General features: G+C 41.3%; 1 protein-coding gene across 3 annotated transcripts in view; it reads right to left on the bottom strand.

Annotated features, from left to right (window-relative positions):
* The window catches only part of FANCD2 (FA complementation group D2), a 55,489-nt gene that overhangs the window by 7,679 nt on the left and 30,562 nt on the right, over positions 1 to 17,248 (bottom strand). For 2 of the 3 annotated variants that reach the window (XM_061197255.1, XM_061197258.1), the window contains exons 21-37: positions 16,751 to 16,870; positions 16,232 to 16,305; positions 15,777 to 15,923; positions 15,146 to 15,246; positions 14,731 to 14,846; positions 13,583 to 13,691; positions 12,126 to 12,236; positions 11,749 to 11,861; positions 10,624 to 10,767; positions 9,086 to 9,202; positions 8,210 to 8,338; positions 7,953 to 8,071; positions 4,348 to 4,458; positions 3,104 to 3,234; positions 1,867 to 1,960; positions 1,094 to 1,216; positions 180 to 273 (exon numbers count right to left, since the gene is read on the bottom strand). In XM_061197255.1, coding sequence (XP_061053238.1) covers positions 180 to 273; positions 1,094 to 1,216; positions 1,867 to 1,960; positions 3,104 to 3,234; positions 4,348 to 4,458; positions 7,953 to 8,071; positions 8,210 to 8,338; positions 9,086 to 9,202; positions 10,624 to 10,767; positions 11,749 to 11,861; positions 12,126 to 12,236; positions 13,583 to 13,691; positions 14,731 to 14,846; positions 15,146 to 15,246; positions 15,777 to 15,923; positions 16,232 to 16,305; positions 16,751 to 16,870 — 1,953 coding nt within the window. The remainder of the gene's footprint in view (positions 1 to 179; positions 274 to 1,093; positions 1,217 to 1,866; positions 1,961 to 3,103; positions 3,235 to 4,347; positions 4,459 to 7,952; positions 8,072 to 8,209; positions 8,339 to 9,085; positions 9,203 to 10,623; positions 10,768 to 11,748; positions 11,862 to 12,125; positions 12,237 to 13,582; positions 13,692 to 14,730; positions 14,847 to 15,145; positions 15,247 to 15,776; positions 15,924 to 16,231; positions 16,306 to 16,750; positions 16,871 to 17,248) is intronic. The other variant, XM_061197259.1, reaches the window with a different exon arrangement.

Genomic DNA, 17,248 nt, shown 5'->3' with positions numbered 1-17,248 from the left:
GCTCACTTCCAACCAGAGGGAAAGGAAATTAAACCAGAAGCTCTTTGAAAAAAATATCCTGGATCTTAGTAACTCGAAGGAAATAGCTTAGGAGAAAATTCTGGACCCAAGGAGTAGAAGAATCAGCAGCTTCCAAGTAATCCAGAGTCTACTTCTTGGGGTGGGAATATCTGACTTACCCGCTCCGAGTCTGCTGCTGTTCCAGCCTGAAGACCTTTCACTGTCTTCTCTAGTTCAGCCATCATCACACGGAAGAAAATGACAAACGTGTGCCTAGAAGAGAAAAGCATGATGCCCACACAATGATGCACTGCTCAGAAACAAAGTGCCAAAAGTTATTTCCTTCCCCACCTCTCTGAATGTCCTTTCACTAGGGTCCACCCTAAGAGGACACGAGAGTGAGAAGGATTTAGAAATGAGCCGAGAAGATGGTCTGTGAAATAAGGAGATTAACTTCATGAAGGGTGAGTGTAGTCGTAAAGAGCAGGGAAGTAGTGGTGAGAAGATCTGAGTTTAAGTTCCTAGTTCCATATTTACTTTATTGCCTGAATCAATTGAGCAAGCCCCCTAACACTCATTTTTCTCATCAGTGAAACAGGGGTAATGATACCTACCTCACAGATTCATCAAAAGGATCAAATGAGAGAAACGATGTAAGAGTGTGTTATAAACTGTGAAGACCATACAAGTGTCAGATAACCATTGATATTATGAGACACAAAACCCATTATGTGAGACATATATGGTTAGATACAACAATCATTGTATCCTTCTAAAGATGGCTAAAATACTGGAAAAGTAATTTCACATTTAAAGGATGAAAGCACTGATAGAAGCCTGGTGATTAAATATCCAATGCCGCTGAAGACTGTAACTACTGAAAAATTCATTCCTCAGTAAGGTCCTTTCACATGGGCTGGCTAAGAGCCGCTTGGAGAGAATGCACAGTAGACACTGCGTGTGTTGAATGAATGACTGTACCTACCCTCTGTATCAGAACTAGATGAAGAGTAAGGTAGTTATTTGGAAACTACATACATTAGACAGTGTGATTCTAACTTAGGGAGAGAACAAGAGGACAGTACTCCCTTACCTGGTCAGTGTAGGGAATGAGGAGGAAGATGCCTCTTTAGGAGAGGTGATCAGTTCCGGGACACCAACACCAGCGATCTCCTCTATGGCCTTCAGAACACCGTCTGTGTGCTCCAGGTAGATGCTGCATTGACAGCCATAGGAGTATGAACGCATGTTACAGAATTCCTAAATCAAGATTTCTTTCTTAAGACATTACCAGGTACTAATAAGCTTTAAGACAACTATTAGCATTTATTTTACGTTATTTTATTTTATTTTTTATTTTTTGGCTGCACCACTTGTGGGATCTTAGTTCCCCAACCAGGGATTGAACCTGGGGCCATAGAAGTGAACGCACCAAGTCTTAACCACTGGACCGCCAGGGAACTCCCAATACTTATTTTTAATAAGGATTCCAAATACTTGTCAGGAGGTAAAGGAAATGATGTCTCAGTTGGAAATACAGTTAGACACCTTGGAAGTGATGGCTGTGTCTTGGATATGGTAGGCAATAATAAATATCTGACTCATTGGTTAACAAGGCAGGATACAACAGCAGACTCCCCCACTTCCTCTATGATTTGATTTAATAAAGAACTAGCTGACAGTATAAAACAGAACGAGAAGATCTGACAATCCACATATTCCAAATTATGTTAATTTCAAACCTACTTCACTGCTTCCAAGTTACTCCTAACCAAGGTAATTTCTCAGTTTTTGACCAGACAAGGGATCTGAACCGTGGCAAAATGGAAGGCTATTTGGCTTGTGGACAGAAACTGAGCCTCTCACCTAAGCAAAGCCTCGAGCTGGTCATTAGGAATGCCACTCTTCTCTTTCTCCCCACTTGGCCACACCCGACAAAGGAACTGTCTGGCCAGGGAAGCTGTTGGAGAAACAAGGCAAAGACATCTCACTCATGGAAAATGAACTTCACTCTTGTTTTGCAGGTTTTTGGGGATGATTATTGACCAAAAGGATTATTCTTTTATATTTACTATGACGTTCCTGGGCTAACAGACAATTTGAAAAAAAGCCATCATGAGTTCCTGCTCTACTGGTTCTTCTACCAGAAATAAACCCATTTCTCTAAGACTCAACATGTCCCACCCTCTTACCCTGTCTTGACACAAACGTGAACCACACAGACACACAGAGAAAAGGAATGCTGCTGGGCAGTGGGAAGTCCATCTCAGCTCCTCCTTGGCAGGCCAACAAGCAGTGGCTGCTTCCTAGATTCATACCAAACCCTCCCCTTTTAAACAACAGGGAATAATAAAGGTTTGTTTTGCACGTTCTCCTTGCTTTCTGTCTGTGCTGCCAATTAAGTTGTATCAGTGAGATGCATTCCAAGAGGTATGTCAAAAGATAGTTAAAGAAAAAGATCAGGGGGACTTCCCTGGTGGTCCAGCGATTAAGAATCCGTCTTGCAATGCAGGGGACGCCGGTTCGATCCCTGGTTGGGGAACTAAGATCCCACATGCCGCGGGGCAACTAAGCCCGCGCACCACAACTAGAGAAAAGTCCTCGCGCCACAACTAGAGAGAAGCCCGCGCGCTGCAACGAAAGATCCTGTGTGCCGCAACTAAGACCCGACGCAGCCAAAAATAAATAAATAAAAATTAAAAAAAAATAAAAGGAGGAAAGAAAGAAAGAAAAAGATCAGGGATGGGGCCAGACCTTTCTTTACACTTAATTCTGATCTCTCCTCTCTCTCCCATTTTATTAACTTCATGGTTTATGTCTTTCAGTCAAATGTCTCAGATACTTAAGGGAAAAAAAAAAAAAAAAAGAGGACATAAATAAACAAAAGCCAAACAAAATCTAGCCAACTGAACTAACCACACTCAGTCCAATCAATGTCAGCAAAGATCAGACATAGCTCCTTCTGGAAAAATGTCCTTCTTGGTATAGCAAGAGAGCACATCCAGAGTTATGGACAGATTTGCTTATAAAATTTACAAGGTCCTAGGAAGCCCTAAGTTTACAAGTCTATTCATGAAAGAAAAAAGAGGATATGGCCCATCACCAATTTTTCCTTTGTTCTGAGTAGGAGCTGTAGATTTCTCCAAAATGACCATCAAAAGTCTGATGAGATAAAGAGCACACTGGAAACTGGGAATGCTGAGATGGAAATTCTGCAAGTAATGGAAGCTCTGGCTGTAAGGAGACAAGAAAAAAAATAAAAAACACCACCACAAGTATTACAGATGTATCTAAATCCATGAGTTATCTAAGTCCGCTTAAATGTTTGATGGTCTAATCAGAATTTTCCTCATTTGCAGGGGCTTTAGTAGAACCTTCTTTCAAGACCTTATAGAGACTGTAACTTTGTATAAAGGAAGTTAGGGCATGGAGGCCAGAGCCCAGTGGATGGAATGCTGGCCTTGAAGAGGTCATGTATGCCAAGATACCCAAGTGCTAGCATAGGCCATGCTGATTACATTATTCTCAGTGTAGAATAAATTATTTGCTTTTTAAGGCATTAGGCAACACACTGAGAATAATGTTTAAATTCTGGGTTCATAGGGACAAAGTGAAAGGAAATGATAAGGCAGAGAAAGCAGAGCTTCTAATAAATGTACTAAAAATGGCTAGCTTTCAATGCTCTGAAGTAATGGCAGATGAGGAGTCACAATTAATCCAAAACCGTAGGTGAAATAAAACTAGAGTCAACTCCTGATTGATTGGTGGGAAGGAAGTCAAACAAATTTAAAAGTACTGTATTGAAAATGAAATAAGGCTCTATAGGCAGGAATGACAAGCACTGACTGTGGACCCAGTGATGGCCTAGGCTATCAGGGGAGGTAAGGGAAAGACCAAGGTGCTCTGGTTGAAGCTGGGGTAGAGGCTGGAAGCTGTGCCCCTTAGAGCTCCTTCTCACCTCCTGTGCCCTCAGCCTAGGCTCCTCTTCCAAGATGAGGGAAATGGACAGGTAATCAGTGGTAACTAACTGCTACCTAATTACCCAACCCTACTAGGAGACAGAGTAGGTCCCTGGATAATCAAGAGTTGACTACAGATGGCCAGTGCTTTCATCAACATTACCTTACCTGAAAAGGCGAACTTTACAGGATGAAGGGTGCATAAAGATTTAGTTTGATTAATTCAACAGTTTCTAATGCTTCAGGATATATCTGAATACACAGATGAGAAAGCTCACATAAATGAGGAAAAGTCACTGAAAATACCAAGTTATCTCCAAGAAATCTTGCCAATCTTATTCCTAGGAGTTTCTTGGGACAACACTCAGGGATATGTGGTCTGACCCACCTAAGCAGCTCCTCCAAGGCTTGGTCAGGCTCTCCCGGCTTCAGTCGGTTAGTAAGGACCTCAAGGGCTGAGTACAGTAAATTAGTATTTTCAGGTTGAAAAAATCCGTTCCTAAGGGAAAGTCAAGGAAAGGTAGTTTAGCTCAGTTTCAGGAAGATTACGTGGACAGCAGGTGAGGATCCTGGCCTCCAGTCTGTACCATCGATAAAACAGAAGAAAAAGGAGAACTGAAGTGCTGAAAGTACTCAAGTGCTAAATTCAGTCACAGCTGTGAGTATCAGACTAGAAGTTGAAGTGCACCTGAAAAAGTCTTTCCGTAAGGACCTAACAGTCCTCCTAGGATTATTTTCAAGGGAAACAAAGCTCGCCTTCATTCTGTACATTTCAGAGATAACTATCAGTCTTCTCCAAAAAAACAGGAATAATTTTGTGAAATTGCTTAAATCAATGTCTAATCCATAGTAGATGTTCAGCAAAGAACTTATTCCTTCTTCTGTATTAAGTCAAGTCTTGACAATTCTATCTTCAGATTATCTTTCCTATTGTCCCTTCCTTTCCAAGCCAAGGCCATCACTCTAGGCCAGGCCCTTATCATCATCCCATGCACAGATCATGTCAACATCTTTTGACTGGTCTTTTTGGTTGCCTTTCCAATCCCTTTGTCCTGCATGCTGCTGCCAAAAGGATTTTCGTAAAACACTGCTTTCACTATATCATGGCTGTGATCATAAAACTCCAAAATTGCTTCCCTGGATAGCATTCAAATTCTTCTGCCTTCTTCAAATACCTTCAAGGCGCAGCACAATCTGACCCCCTAGATCTTTCACTCCTCTAGAAACATTTCCACATCACCAGTGGTAGCCTCTCTTCCTTTCCACAAATGAATTCTGAGGGCCTCTTATGGGCTGCAGGTTTTTCGGGGGGGGAGGTGGGAGGTGGGGATGGCTTTATTAAAGTATAATTGACATACAATAAAATGCATGTATTTAAAATGCTGAATTTGATCAGCTGACTTATATATAAACCCATGACACCACCACTGCACTGAAAATAATAAACATATCTATTACCCCCAAAAGTTTCCTCGTATTCCTTTGTAATCCATCCCTCCTTCCATCCTCCCGCCCAATGCGAGGCAACCACTGAACTGTTTTCTGTCACTACAAGATTATATGCTTCTTCTAGAATTTTATATAAATAGAATCAAACACTACATACTCTTACGGTCTTGGTTTTTCTTCACTATAATTCTTTTTTCATCCATGTTGTTGCAATGTAGTATTCTACCACATCCACATACCACAATTTGTTTATCTGTTCACTATTCGATGGACATTTGAATTGTTTCCAATTTGGGGTTATTACAAATAAAGCTGTAATAAACATTCATTCACAAGCCTTTGTGTAGACACATGTTTTCATTTCTCTCGGATCAATACTAGGAATGAAATGGCTGGGTTGTAATGGTAGGTGTATATCTAACTTTTTAAGGAACTGCCAAACAGTTTTCAAAAGTGGCTGTACCATTGTACCGTCGCACCAGCAGCATGTGAGAGTTCCAGTTGCTCTACATCCTCGCCAACACTTGGCGAGGTAAATCTTTTTAATTTAGCCATTTTGTGATTTTTACTTGCATTTCCTTAACAACTAATACTGCTGAATATCTTTGCATGTGTTTATTTGCCATCCATTTATCTCCTTGTTTCAGCATCAGTTCAAATCCTTTGTCAGGCACTGTTTTTAAGTACTGAGGATATGACAATGGCTGGTCTCTGCCTTCATGGAGCTCAGAGTCCAGCAGGGAAGACAGATCAACAAGTAATTATAATAACATGTGATCAGTTTTATCTTAAGAGTATTAGGAAAGAAATGGGGATAAGAGAGGCAGAAAGGAGACTTACCTGGCCTAGGGGGTCAAGGAAGATGCCCCTGAGGAAGTACAGTTTAAATCCAGATCTCAAGGATGAGTTAGAAAAGACTGGGGATCAAGGAGGGTGAGGATCCTGGTAGAAGGATGGGTATGTGTGGAGCCTTCCAGGTAAAAGCTATACAGGGTGCTGAAATTAATTCAGTATAGCTGGAGGGCAGAGTGCAAGACAGTGAGTAGAATAGCAGGAGTCAGATAATAAAAGGCCTTAGAAGCTGGGTAAAAGAGTTTGAACTCAAGAGAAATCTAACGGCAATCAGAAGCCAAAGTTGCGCTAGGATAAGATCGGGTTTGTGTTGGGAAGATCGCTTTAACTGCTGTGTGAAGAAGGGACCGAAAGAGGACAGCTGGAGGCAGAGAGACCAACTGTGAAACTAATCCAGTCCTGGTGAGAGACGACAGAAGTCTGGAAGCAGTGGAGGAGGAGAGGACAGGTGGTCATTTAGGTGTTATCTAGAAGACAAACTCAGCAGGATTCTGTGATCAGATGTGTGAGAGAGAAAGGGTAGACAGTAGAGGAAGGAACAAAGAATAACTCCTGGTTTCTGGCTCAGCAACTGGTGGTGCCATCTATCTAGCCAGGGAAAGCAGAAGGAGCGGTGGGAAGGATGAAACACTTGTTTTGGATGTGATGAGTCTGAGGTGTCAATGACATATCTATAACGGGGTGCTGAGCAGGCAGTTGGAGGTAAATGCCGGTAGCTCAGAAGTTAAATTTTAGCACGAATTTAAGCTTGGGTGAGACTGCCCAGGAAACCTGTATAATGAGAACAGAGAGGCCAGGACCCAGCCCTGAGGAACAAAAGCATTTAAAGGACACACCTCCCTCGTTTCTACTTTTGTCCATGCCATGCTTTCCAGTTTCTTCCTTTACCTCCCAAAAAGCCATCTACCCTCCAAGGGCCCCGTGAAGTCCCATGATTTCATGAAGGCATCCCTAAACACCCCAGCTTACACAGCCTTCAGCTCTTTACCTCATAATCTGGAATTTATCTACAACTTGTTTAATAACAACTTCTTAACTGACAGTCTCTCTGGTGCTATTAGGGAAAGGTTGCCACAGCAAACTCACTAAGAATCAGACGGCCAGATCTGTTACAGGTTAGCCAAGAGCAAGTCATCTGATTTTCAGATGAGTTAATAATAGTGACTCCATAAGACACAGAGCATGCAAGACCAAATGAAATGATGCAGACAAAAACACTCCAGAGGACTTCCCTGGTGGCGCAGTGGTTGAGAATCTGCCTGCCAATGCAGGGGACACAGGTTCAAGCCCTGGTCTGGGAAGATCCCACATGCCGCGGAGCAACTAGGCCCGTGAGCCACAACTACTGAGCCTGCGCGTCTGGAGCCTGTGCTCCGCAACAAGAGAGGCCGCGATAGTGAGAGGCCCGCGCACCGCGATGAAGAGTGGCCCCCGCTTGCTGCAACTAGAGAGAGCCCTCGCACAGAAACGAAGACCCAACACAGCCAAAAAAAAAAAATTAATTAATTAATTAATTAATTAATTTTAAAAAATTAAAAAAAAAACAAACACTCCAGAAAGAATAAGCATCATATTTACATAAAATTTTGGAGCCCTTTCCTTCTTTTCTATACCTCAGTGCCTTGGTGACTGTCAAGTAGAAGCAAGGACATACTTGATTATCTCTACCTACTGTACTTGCCACATACTCACCAAGCAAAAAGTCCATGTAAAATCTGCAGTAGCCTCTGATAGCAGGAAGACATTATGTGGTACTCTTGACCTTTAATTCCTGGTCCATCAACTACACCATGATTCTTAGCAGTTAAGCACTACAAGGGAAAAATGCTTTTAAGACTGTTGCTTCAGCAATTGCCCTCATTCTCCTTCAATATTTCTCAGTCAAAAATGAAATCTCTTGTTCATTAAGCGATTTCTAAGTCTCTATAATGATAAGATAGGCTTCTGACCTGAAAATAGTTGTGAATGTTCTCCAGATGGTTACACATGGGGCTCAGCAGTTGAACAACACTATGAGCGATTTCTGAGGCAGATCTCTGGTGGAGATGTGAGAATCCAATATTCCGGTTTCCTTTGCTCTATAATAAATTCAGAGTTACGAGGGAAGGAACTGTTGGATAGCTTCTCTGAGACTAAGAGTTTATTATAGAGTTTAATCAAACCTTGTGCTACCAGGTAGAACGGACAGAAGAAATTAGGGATATATTTTGACAGAGGGAACTCACTCAATCTTCAAATAACCAAGAGATTGGCTTTTATAGAGTACAGTGTTTGAGAAGTATAGACCCAAAATTACTAATGAGATAAAACTCACACGAAAATAGAAATCATTTAGGCTGATAAAAATGTACAGCAAATAGTAAGTGTAAGAAGAAAGGATCAAGTAACTGGATATACTAATTTTAAACGTTTACACCTAAAACTTGCACATTTTGTCGTTTGTATCATCCCACTGCTTCCCCAGAGGCTACGTGCATTTGTCCATTAGATACACACTGGAGATTCTGGACTTCTCTAGACAGCTGACTACTATGCTGAGGCTTGGGCAAGGGCTTAGTTTGGGAGGGTGTTAAAACCAAAACCCAAGCAAAGAACAGGATTCAGGAATGCTCAGAGCATTTAGAAATACATTTTCTGTTTTGGGTGGCTTTTTTGTTTTCTCTGTTTCAGAGTTCCTTTCTAAAGCAAGGTGAACGTGGGCTGGCAATGGGGTTACCACCATGCTACCCAAAAACAATACCAGAGAAAGTGACAACTTACTCACTACTAAGACCTCCTTGTTTCCAAATCCAGAGGCCAGGGCCTGTGCTCCTGCCTGTACTAACCTTGAGGAAGGGGAATCTCCTGGTCACAGAAGGTGTTAGCATGTTCTCCAGCTTCTGGGCGAGATCTTCCAGCAAGAAAAGCAGCTCAGGGGGCTGAAGCTGCACAACTTCTGTAGCCTATCACAAGGAGGAAGGAAAGAGCAACTCCCAGCGTGTCCTAGCCATCTTTCTGGGGGACATATTTCATGTTTACTCTTTACAATGGGTGAAGAATCTGACCATTACCAAAAAAGGGGGAAATTCTGCCCCACGTCATATAAATGGCTGTAGTGCTCTGTCAACAAATCAAAAAGTCATGCACTTCTTAAGTAAAACAAAATTTAAAATTATTAAATGGGAATGAGGCAGGATAGTTTTATTTATTTATTTATTTTTAATTTTGGCTGCGCCAGGTCTTAGTTGCGGCATGTGGGACCCAGTTCCCTGACCAGGGACCGAACCCCAGTCCCCTGCATTGGGAGCACGGAGCCCCACCCACTGGACCACCAGGGAAGTCCCGGCAGTATAGTTTTAGAAGACACACTTTTGCTCTAGAAATAAATGCCTCTGGTGTATCCTTCCAGCTATGGACCCGTGATGCATTTCCTAAGTACCCTGGGATAAAAAAATGACTAATTAAAGGGAATTTTGCTTTTCTCTGTTCATTAAGTAATTCTTTCATATTTTCTTTCACCTAATGTTTTGCTACTATTAAGTCTGGGCAGGATCCTTATAACTATATTACACTACCATAAGTAGAATGAGTCAAATACAGTCTCACTTCAAACTTTTCACTCAACATACAACTATGGAGAATCTCCAAGTACAAGCTGACGTAGAAAGACTGAAAAAAAAAATACTCTATTTTGAAGGAGCTTACATTCTTGAAAAATCTTTGGTAAAAATCCATGCTATTTCTCAAGAAAATTTTTTTAACCTGGAAAAACTCTACTCTCTGGTGAAACCCCATACCAAAAGGTACCTTCTCTGTGTAAATGTCTTCTACTTCCAACTTCATTATAAATACCATTCTCTCCTCAGAGTTTCACTGGTACTTGGTTCAGACCATCAATATAGCACGTACTGCTAGCTGTCTCCTTCTTTTATTAGATTATAAGGTATCTGAAGGCAAGCGTCATGCTTATGTAATACTGAATTGCCAATATCTAGATTTGTGTCAAAAACAAAAAAGGCCTCAACAAACATCTCATGGATACTGAACAAATGTCATGAAAAAGTGAAAAGAGCATTGTGTAACTATAAATCAGAACAGTGTTGCTCCACAAAAGTAATCTAAATAGGTTATTATTAGTAACGTAAAGTAAGGATCACATCATTAGCATGAGCTTTTGTAATGCCTAATGCACTATAAAAAAAACTTAGATTTATAAACATCAAGATGATGAGGATGATTATTCATCCACACTTGCATATATAAAGGCTTTGGAAGCCAGAGTCTAACTTCTCCCAGGGTCATGGTTTTCTTTTGGAAATAGGAATAGAGCTGAGGAACTTTCTGAAATAAGATTAAGTTCTGGGATCTCAGCTCTGTCACTTACTTCAGTGTGCATTTCAGTATCTAAGATGAACTTGGCCACAAGCCCACAATGCAGAATAGAGAAGACCTCAAGGTCCAGTTCTCGGAAAAAAGCGTGGTAATTCTGTAATGATACTGATGTCTTTTCTTCTTTCCCTCTGAACTCCTGGGAAGAAAGTACCAGAAACCAATAGAATAAGGTTTCTATATTAATCTAATTTTAAATGAAGATTTCAAAATGCAATTGTGCATTTATTTTATGCAAAAAGTTACAGTTCATCACATCCTTTTACCAACTTTTACCAAAGTCCTTAAATATTCCTGAAACAGATCACCTACTGTAATATTGGGATATAGGTCACACATCGATACTCAGTTGGTTTCCACTTAGGGATGAACTATTAGACAAATCAAGGCACAAATCTGTACCACTATGTGGTACAGAAAACTATGAACTTAGGGGCCGGAAAGATTTGGCTTCAAATCCTTGCTCAAGCACTTACTAACTGTGTAACTTAGCACAAGTCACCTATCCTCTCTGGATCTTAGTTTCCTCTCTATTAAATGTAAATATCAATACTAAGCTTGAGTTTTTAGGAAGATTAGAGGAGTTACACATAAATTCTCAATAAACAGTACCTAAAAAACAGAAATAATTGGGATCCATGTGGTTTAGGCAATTTCACAAACCTACCCTGTGGGTGGTACAATTACAGGAAAAGGACCTACTGTTTGTTAAGCATCTGTATTAAGAAACTGTACTAAGCATTTCATGTTATGTCAATTCATTGAGAAGTAGATAATCTGGGATCGGAAGAGGAAAGAGGCTAAAAGAAGTATACCTTGAACTACATACAAACACAGAATTTGCTAATTGGTACAAGAGAGAATTCAAACTACTCCTGGGGTGCAAAAAAGGGAGTAATACAATCAAGAAAATAATTACAAAAACAGTGTGTGGTAGTGATAAATGTTCGGAGTCTAACCCAAACTCTGCTACTGAGAGGGTCACTCCAAGGCCTAGGAGAGTTTGTTTGCCTCTCTTTTCCCTAATCTTTCTCTCTGTAAAATGCATAGGATAATGCTGGCCCTTCGTTAATCTCACTGGGCTGTCACACACCTTCATAGATACCAGTCATTCCAATACCTTTTCCAGCGGGCTCCTATCAGATGGTCCAGGGTCGCATTCTGAATTATCCTCCTTTGAAAGTGGGTCAGGGGAGGATGTTTTGCTGCCATCTGCTTTTCGTTTCCTTCCTCCTTATGTTTCAAGAAGAGAAAAGTGACTCAAATAATCAATAATCATGTTTACTAAATATCACTGCCTTCAAGAAACAACTTGCTGAAGACTACCTAGAGACAGGAGGTAATTTTATAACCCTAAATTATAGTTCATTGATAACCATGCCGAAGAAAGGGTTCAGTTACATAATCTCTCCAATTACTGATGCCTTGATGCACATAACCTCTAAGTCAATTTAACATGGCACATAGGGAGACACAGAATAAGAAGAGCATACTCACCTAAATTTCCTTGTATTCTGATTTTTGCTGAAACAGCAGTACTGGTATGAGGTGTTACTTCTGAAGCTTCCAAGTCAAAGTTTGCAAGCGGAGGAACATAGTCTGGAGTGACTGAAACAAACAGCAGGAAGCTCAATGTATACCAACCATATACCACTACTAGACTTGAATGCTAATCACCCGATTAGCTAAAAACTAGTTTCCAGAACTACCAAGCATGGCTGACTGCCTGCAAGATGCATTCAGGTCATCTGACGTTAATCATTTGGGCATAGTAAAACAGCCAAAGATAACTTAAAGGAATATCATATTAATTGATTATGATCAATCAACGTAAAACCATTATAACAATATAAAACATCCAAGCAGATAAGAACTAAAAATAAATTTACATTTAAAATCTAAAGATATTAGCAATATTTGGTCACATAGCAGTTTGTTTTACACACAATTATTTAGATGAGGGCCTGAGGGAGGCTCCATGTTTTCCCCAGAGAATCAAGCTAGCACTTTATTTTTATTAATTATTTTTGGCTGCGCCGGGTCTTAGTTGCAGCACACAGGATCTTCGTTGCAGCAAGCGGACCTCCTAGTTGTGTCATGCGGGCTTCTTAGCTGCGGCATGCATGTGGGGATCTAGTTCCCCGACCAGGGATCAAATCCGGGCCCCCTGCATTGGGAGCGGGGAGTCTTACCCACTGGACCACCAGGGAAGTCCCAAAGCTAGCACTCTAAAATGACAAGTTTTCTTAATGGCCAGAAGGTATTAAGAGGCCTCTCAGCTGTATTCCTGGTTCATAATGATGTTCAAGAAGGCAAAGGGCACTGGAAGTTTGACATCCAAAGAAGCAATGTAATTTACAAAAAGCCCAACCAATGTTTTATATCTTGTATTAAACACCAAGGTTTCCTGGAGATAACAATGGGAGGAAAATGGATGTATTCTTTTTTTTTTTTTTTTAATTTTATTTATTTATTTATTTATTTTTGGCTGTGTCGGGTCTTTGTTGCTGCACGCGGGCTTTCTCTAGTTGCGGTGAGCAGGGGCTACTCTTCATTGCGGTGCATGGGCTTCTCATTGTGGTGGCTTCTCTTGTTGCGGAGCATGGGCTCTAGGCGTGGGCTTCAGTAGTTGTGGCATGCAGGCTCAGCAGTTGTGGCTCGCGGGCTCTAGAGCACAGGCTCAGTAGTTGTGGCACATGGGCTTAGTTGCTCCGCGGCATGTGGGATCTTCCTGGACCAGGGATCGAACCCATGTCCCCTGCGTTGGCAGGTGGATTCTTAACCACTGCACCACCAGGGAAGTCCGATGTACTCATTTTTAAAAATTTTTGTTGAGCAACCATTTTCTTGCCCCACGAGTAGGGGGCAGCTATCGTTGAGTCTGGCTTAAAAGCTAACTCTGCTATCTCCTCACCACTGCCCAGCAGGGCTACAATACAGGACCCTTCCCTCACCTGCCAAGTGCTTTTCCAGGAGTTGCTGCAGCTCTACAATGTGCTTTAACCGGGTGAGCACCTTCACCTTCATCTCGGGCAACGTTTGCCGACAGAAGGCATTTACAACCTGTGGAAGTAAAAATTATATTCTCACACTGTGAACTGTTCAGATTTTAACCTTGTTTGCGTTATTCAGCAAGAGCTAAAAGAGTTGTTTGGTGACAGGATCTGTGAGTCTAGTGAGAAATGTCAAAGTGTTTTCAGCAAGGTGCTGTAAAGAAAAAAGCCCTGGGCCAATAGAGGAGATCTAACTTCTAATCCTGGTTCTACTTATTTCTAGTTAAGTAACAAGGTGGAACAGCACAATAGCTAGAAAGTACACACTTCGGTGAAACAGATCCTAGTCTGCTACTTACTAGTTGTGTGACCTTGGCCAAGTCTTTAACCTTTCTGAGCTTTTATTTCTTCAGCTATAAAATTGGAATGCAGTCGTATGGATTAAGTGTGAATAAAGAAACTAGCCCAGCATTTGGCACGTGTGTTTGGTAAATTTTAATGACTTTGAACTCTCTGTACCTGCAATTCCATATGTGTAAAACGAGGATAATAATACCCATCCTGCCTACATCATAATACAGTTGTCAGGATAAGAGATATTTCAAGTGAATAAACATTCTCAGAAATAAAATGCATGAGAAAGGAAGTGTGATATAGATGTAAGATGTTACCATCATTTTCTGCATTTCATTTTCATTATATTTCATTATTATTGTGCATTTCATTAAGCACAAACATATTCTAAAGCAAAGTGAAAATGATCATTCACTTGATCTCACTAAATTGAAACATTAAGTGCATACCGATGTAAGGAGGGACAGTATTTTCACAGTGGTGAAGATGAAGTTATTCCAGGCAGAAGTAGATTACCGTGAAAAGGCTTGGAGGTAGTAAAGCATGGGCAACAGTAAGTGAATTCTAAGTATTTTGATTTTGCTGCATCAGGAGGTGCATATGATTAGGGAAGGGTAGGATACAACCTCTGCAGAAACACACAGGGGTTAGTGGTTGGTGAAGAATTTTTAAGGAGCCTCGTGGAACCAAGAAAACAGTTTCCTTTCAAGAGAAACTACAGACAGTAAGTGAATTGTCCTAGTAACTCTGCTCACCTCTCGGAACCAGTTGAGAGCAAGAAATATAAGTGAACATATGAATGAACGCTCTTTAACAGACATGGACTCCAGTCTCTCTCCAGGCTCCAGGTCAGTGAGGAATATAGGACAGTCTGAAAGAGAAGAACAAACATTTCTAATCCCCTTTAGTTCAAGTCAACAGAACCTGGATGCTGCCCCTAGAGCTAGCTCTCCTTCTACTTACTTTCCCCTTTAACTAGTATTTGAAGGTCAAGCTTTGATTAGTCTGAAAAATACTTCCATATCATGCAGCAGTCAACAAATATAATCTAAAAGTCTCTGTGAAGTTAAAAAATTCCTTCCCACACACACATGTACCAGTCCGCCCCTTCCCTAAGTTTACCAAAGAAAGGTTACAAAGAAGAAAGGATCTGATAACTTCATCCTATACCTAATAAACCATCAATCTCCTCCAAGTTTCCATTATGTTGTCTGTCCACACAAAGTCTCAGTAACCGGAAGTAGGGAGCCAGGCACAACGGAGAAACCAATCTGGGAAGGAAAAATCCATTTCTAGACCACAGTTTATAGACACATTAGTCCATGTTTATAGGGAGCCCAACCTTATAATTAAGGAGGTTTGCCCAAAATAAATGTCTACTTTTAAGAACATATAACAAGGAATGTAATGGATGCTCAGCAAATAAATAATGAACTGAATTGGAGGAAGACAGAGGTAAGTAGACTGAATGTCCATGTGTTAGGAGAAAGCGGAGATAAGACGGAAGGAGGGGTTAAGAGTGGCAGAGATAGACAAACATGTTCATGGGCGGGAAAAAGGAACAGAAACAAAAGCAGCCTCACAGAATATCTGTTGGCTGTCATGACTCAATGCAAATCCCAAACCCAGGGTCCGGGAGAAAACAAGGAGTCTGCCCCATTCTTAGTAACCCATCCATATACCACCTGTCTTGGGAGAAATCCTTTTCAATCAAGTTCTCAAGAGACTGCAAGAACTGCGGCATTCCCCGTGAACATTCAAAATACCAACAGAGGTTTTAGAGAAGAAAAAGTGTACTGACTTTTGGTCTGATTCCTGCGAAGTCAGTCTACCCCCATCTTTCACAAAGTCCTGAGAGAACAACAGTGGCAGGAGGTTGATGGCAATCCCATCACAACTATCATAGTCTTCTAGTCCGTACAGAGCTTTCACGGGAAATGGATAGTCACTGTGGAGAGAACCCAGAATCTGATACCGCAATTCAAGGGTATGGCAAGTCTATGGGAGAAACCACTAGAACAAACTAATCTCCTCTGTTATGAGGAGAAGTGAGAAAGAGGAGAAAGAACAAGTGGGGAATCTTCTAGCAATCGTGGAGCTGGGGGTGCTGGGGTGCTGGGGTTGGGAGGAGGGAAGTTGTGGGAGTGGGCTAGACTTGGCTGAGGTCAAGACATTCTGAGGTTTGCACCAGCAACTGACATAACTGACATAATTTCTTTACCAGTACAACCATGTCAGTGGGTAAACGGTACTTACCCTTCTGGAACAACACAGATGTCCACCACAAAGGCATCCTGGAAATCATTAAAGATGGTTTGCCCAGCCCATTCCTTCAGGAAGCAAACAAACAAAAAAGGCTGTGTAGACCAGGGTATATGTGCTATAAAGCCCTAAATAAACTATTAACCTTTCTAAAGCCTCAGTTTCCTCATTTCTGAAAATAACAATAATACATACCTCATCATTCTGATGTGGAATAGACATAATACATGAAAAATGCTTGACACAGTGCTTGGCACAGAACAGATGGTGGCTTTCAACAACATCATTAACCACATGTTCATCATCCTCATCCCTTATTTTTATTATGTGAAGGAGGCCTCAGAGGAGAGGCCTGGGGCCGAGTGAGTCAGAACAGCCTTCCCAATTAGAATATGGGAGAGCTCACAGGAAGATCTTGTTATTTTTGCAGCACAACAGAGAGAAGGGTTTGAAGAATGTATAGTAAAGCAGCCCTCATGCTTCATTGCTTTAAGAAAAGATACTTGGACATACCAGCACTTTTGGAGCCAGCTTTCTGCCTTGGATCAGGTTGGCAAATTCATCATAATAAAGTGCAGAGGCCTGAGGAGACTGCTCACTGCAGGAATGAACCAACTGTAGCAAGGAGGTCACCTGGAGCAGTCGAAGAGAAAGAATGGTCCAGTCCTTGGGCTGCCAATGCTTCCTAATTAAACACCATTCACCCCATTCAGTAGTAAGTTTTTCCCTTTCCGATTTCACTGGCAAAGCTCTTATCACCACCTCTCACCTGAGGTTTTCCCTAGGCCTCCAGACCAATCCCTCTCTTTTGAATCTCATCTCTTTTCCAATCCATCAGACACATGAACCTGATTAATTTCTCTAAAGCGAAGCTTGGATTATGCCATTTCTATGCTAAGAAACCCTTAAGGACTACCTCTGTGTAAAAATTAAATCAAAATGTCTTGATTCACATTCAGAGCTCTCTGTTTTCTATCTCCGAACTAGCTTTACCTCCAACTCTCCAATTAC

Source organism: Eubalaena glacialis, chromosome 7, assembly GCF_028564815.1.
Source record: "Eubalaena glacialis isolate mEubGla1 chromosome 7, mEubGla1.1.hap2.+ XY, whole genome shotgun sequence".
NCBI classification, from domain to species: Eukaryota; Metazoa; Chordata; class Mammalia; order Artiodactyla; family Balaenidae; genus Eubalaena; species Eubalaena glacialis.
The sequence above is the reverse complement of the archived record's forward strand: the minus strand, read 5'-3'. Positions and strand labels throughout refer to the sequence as shown.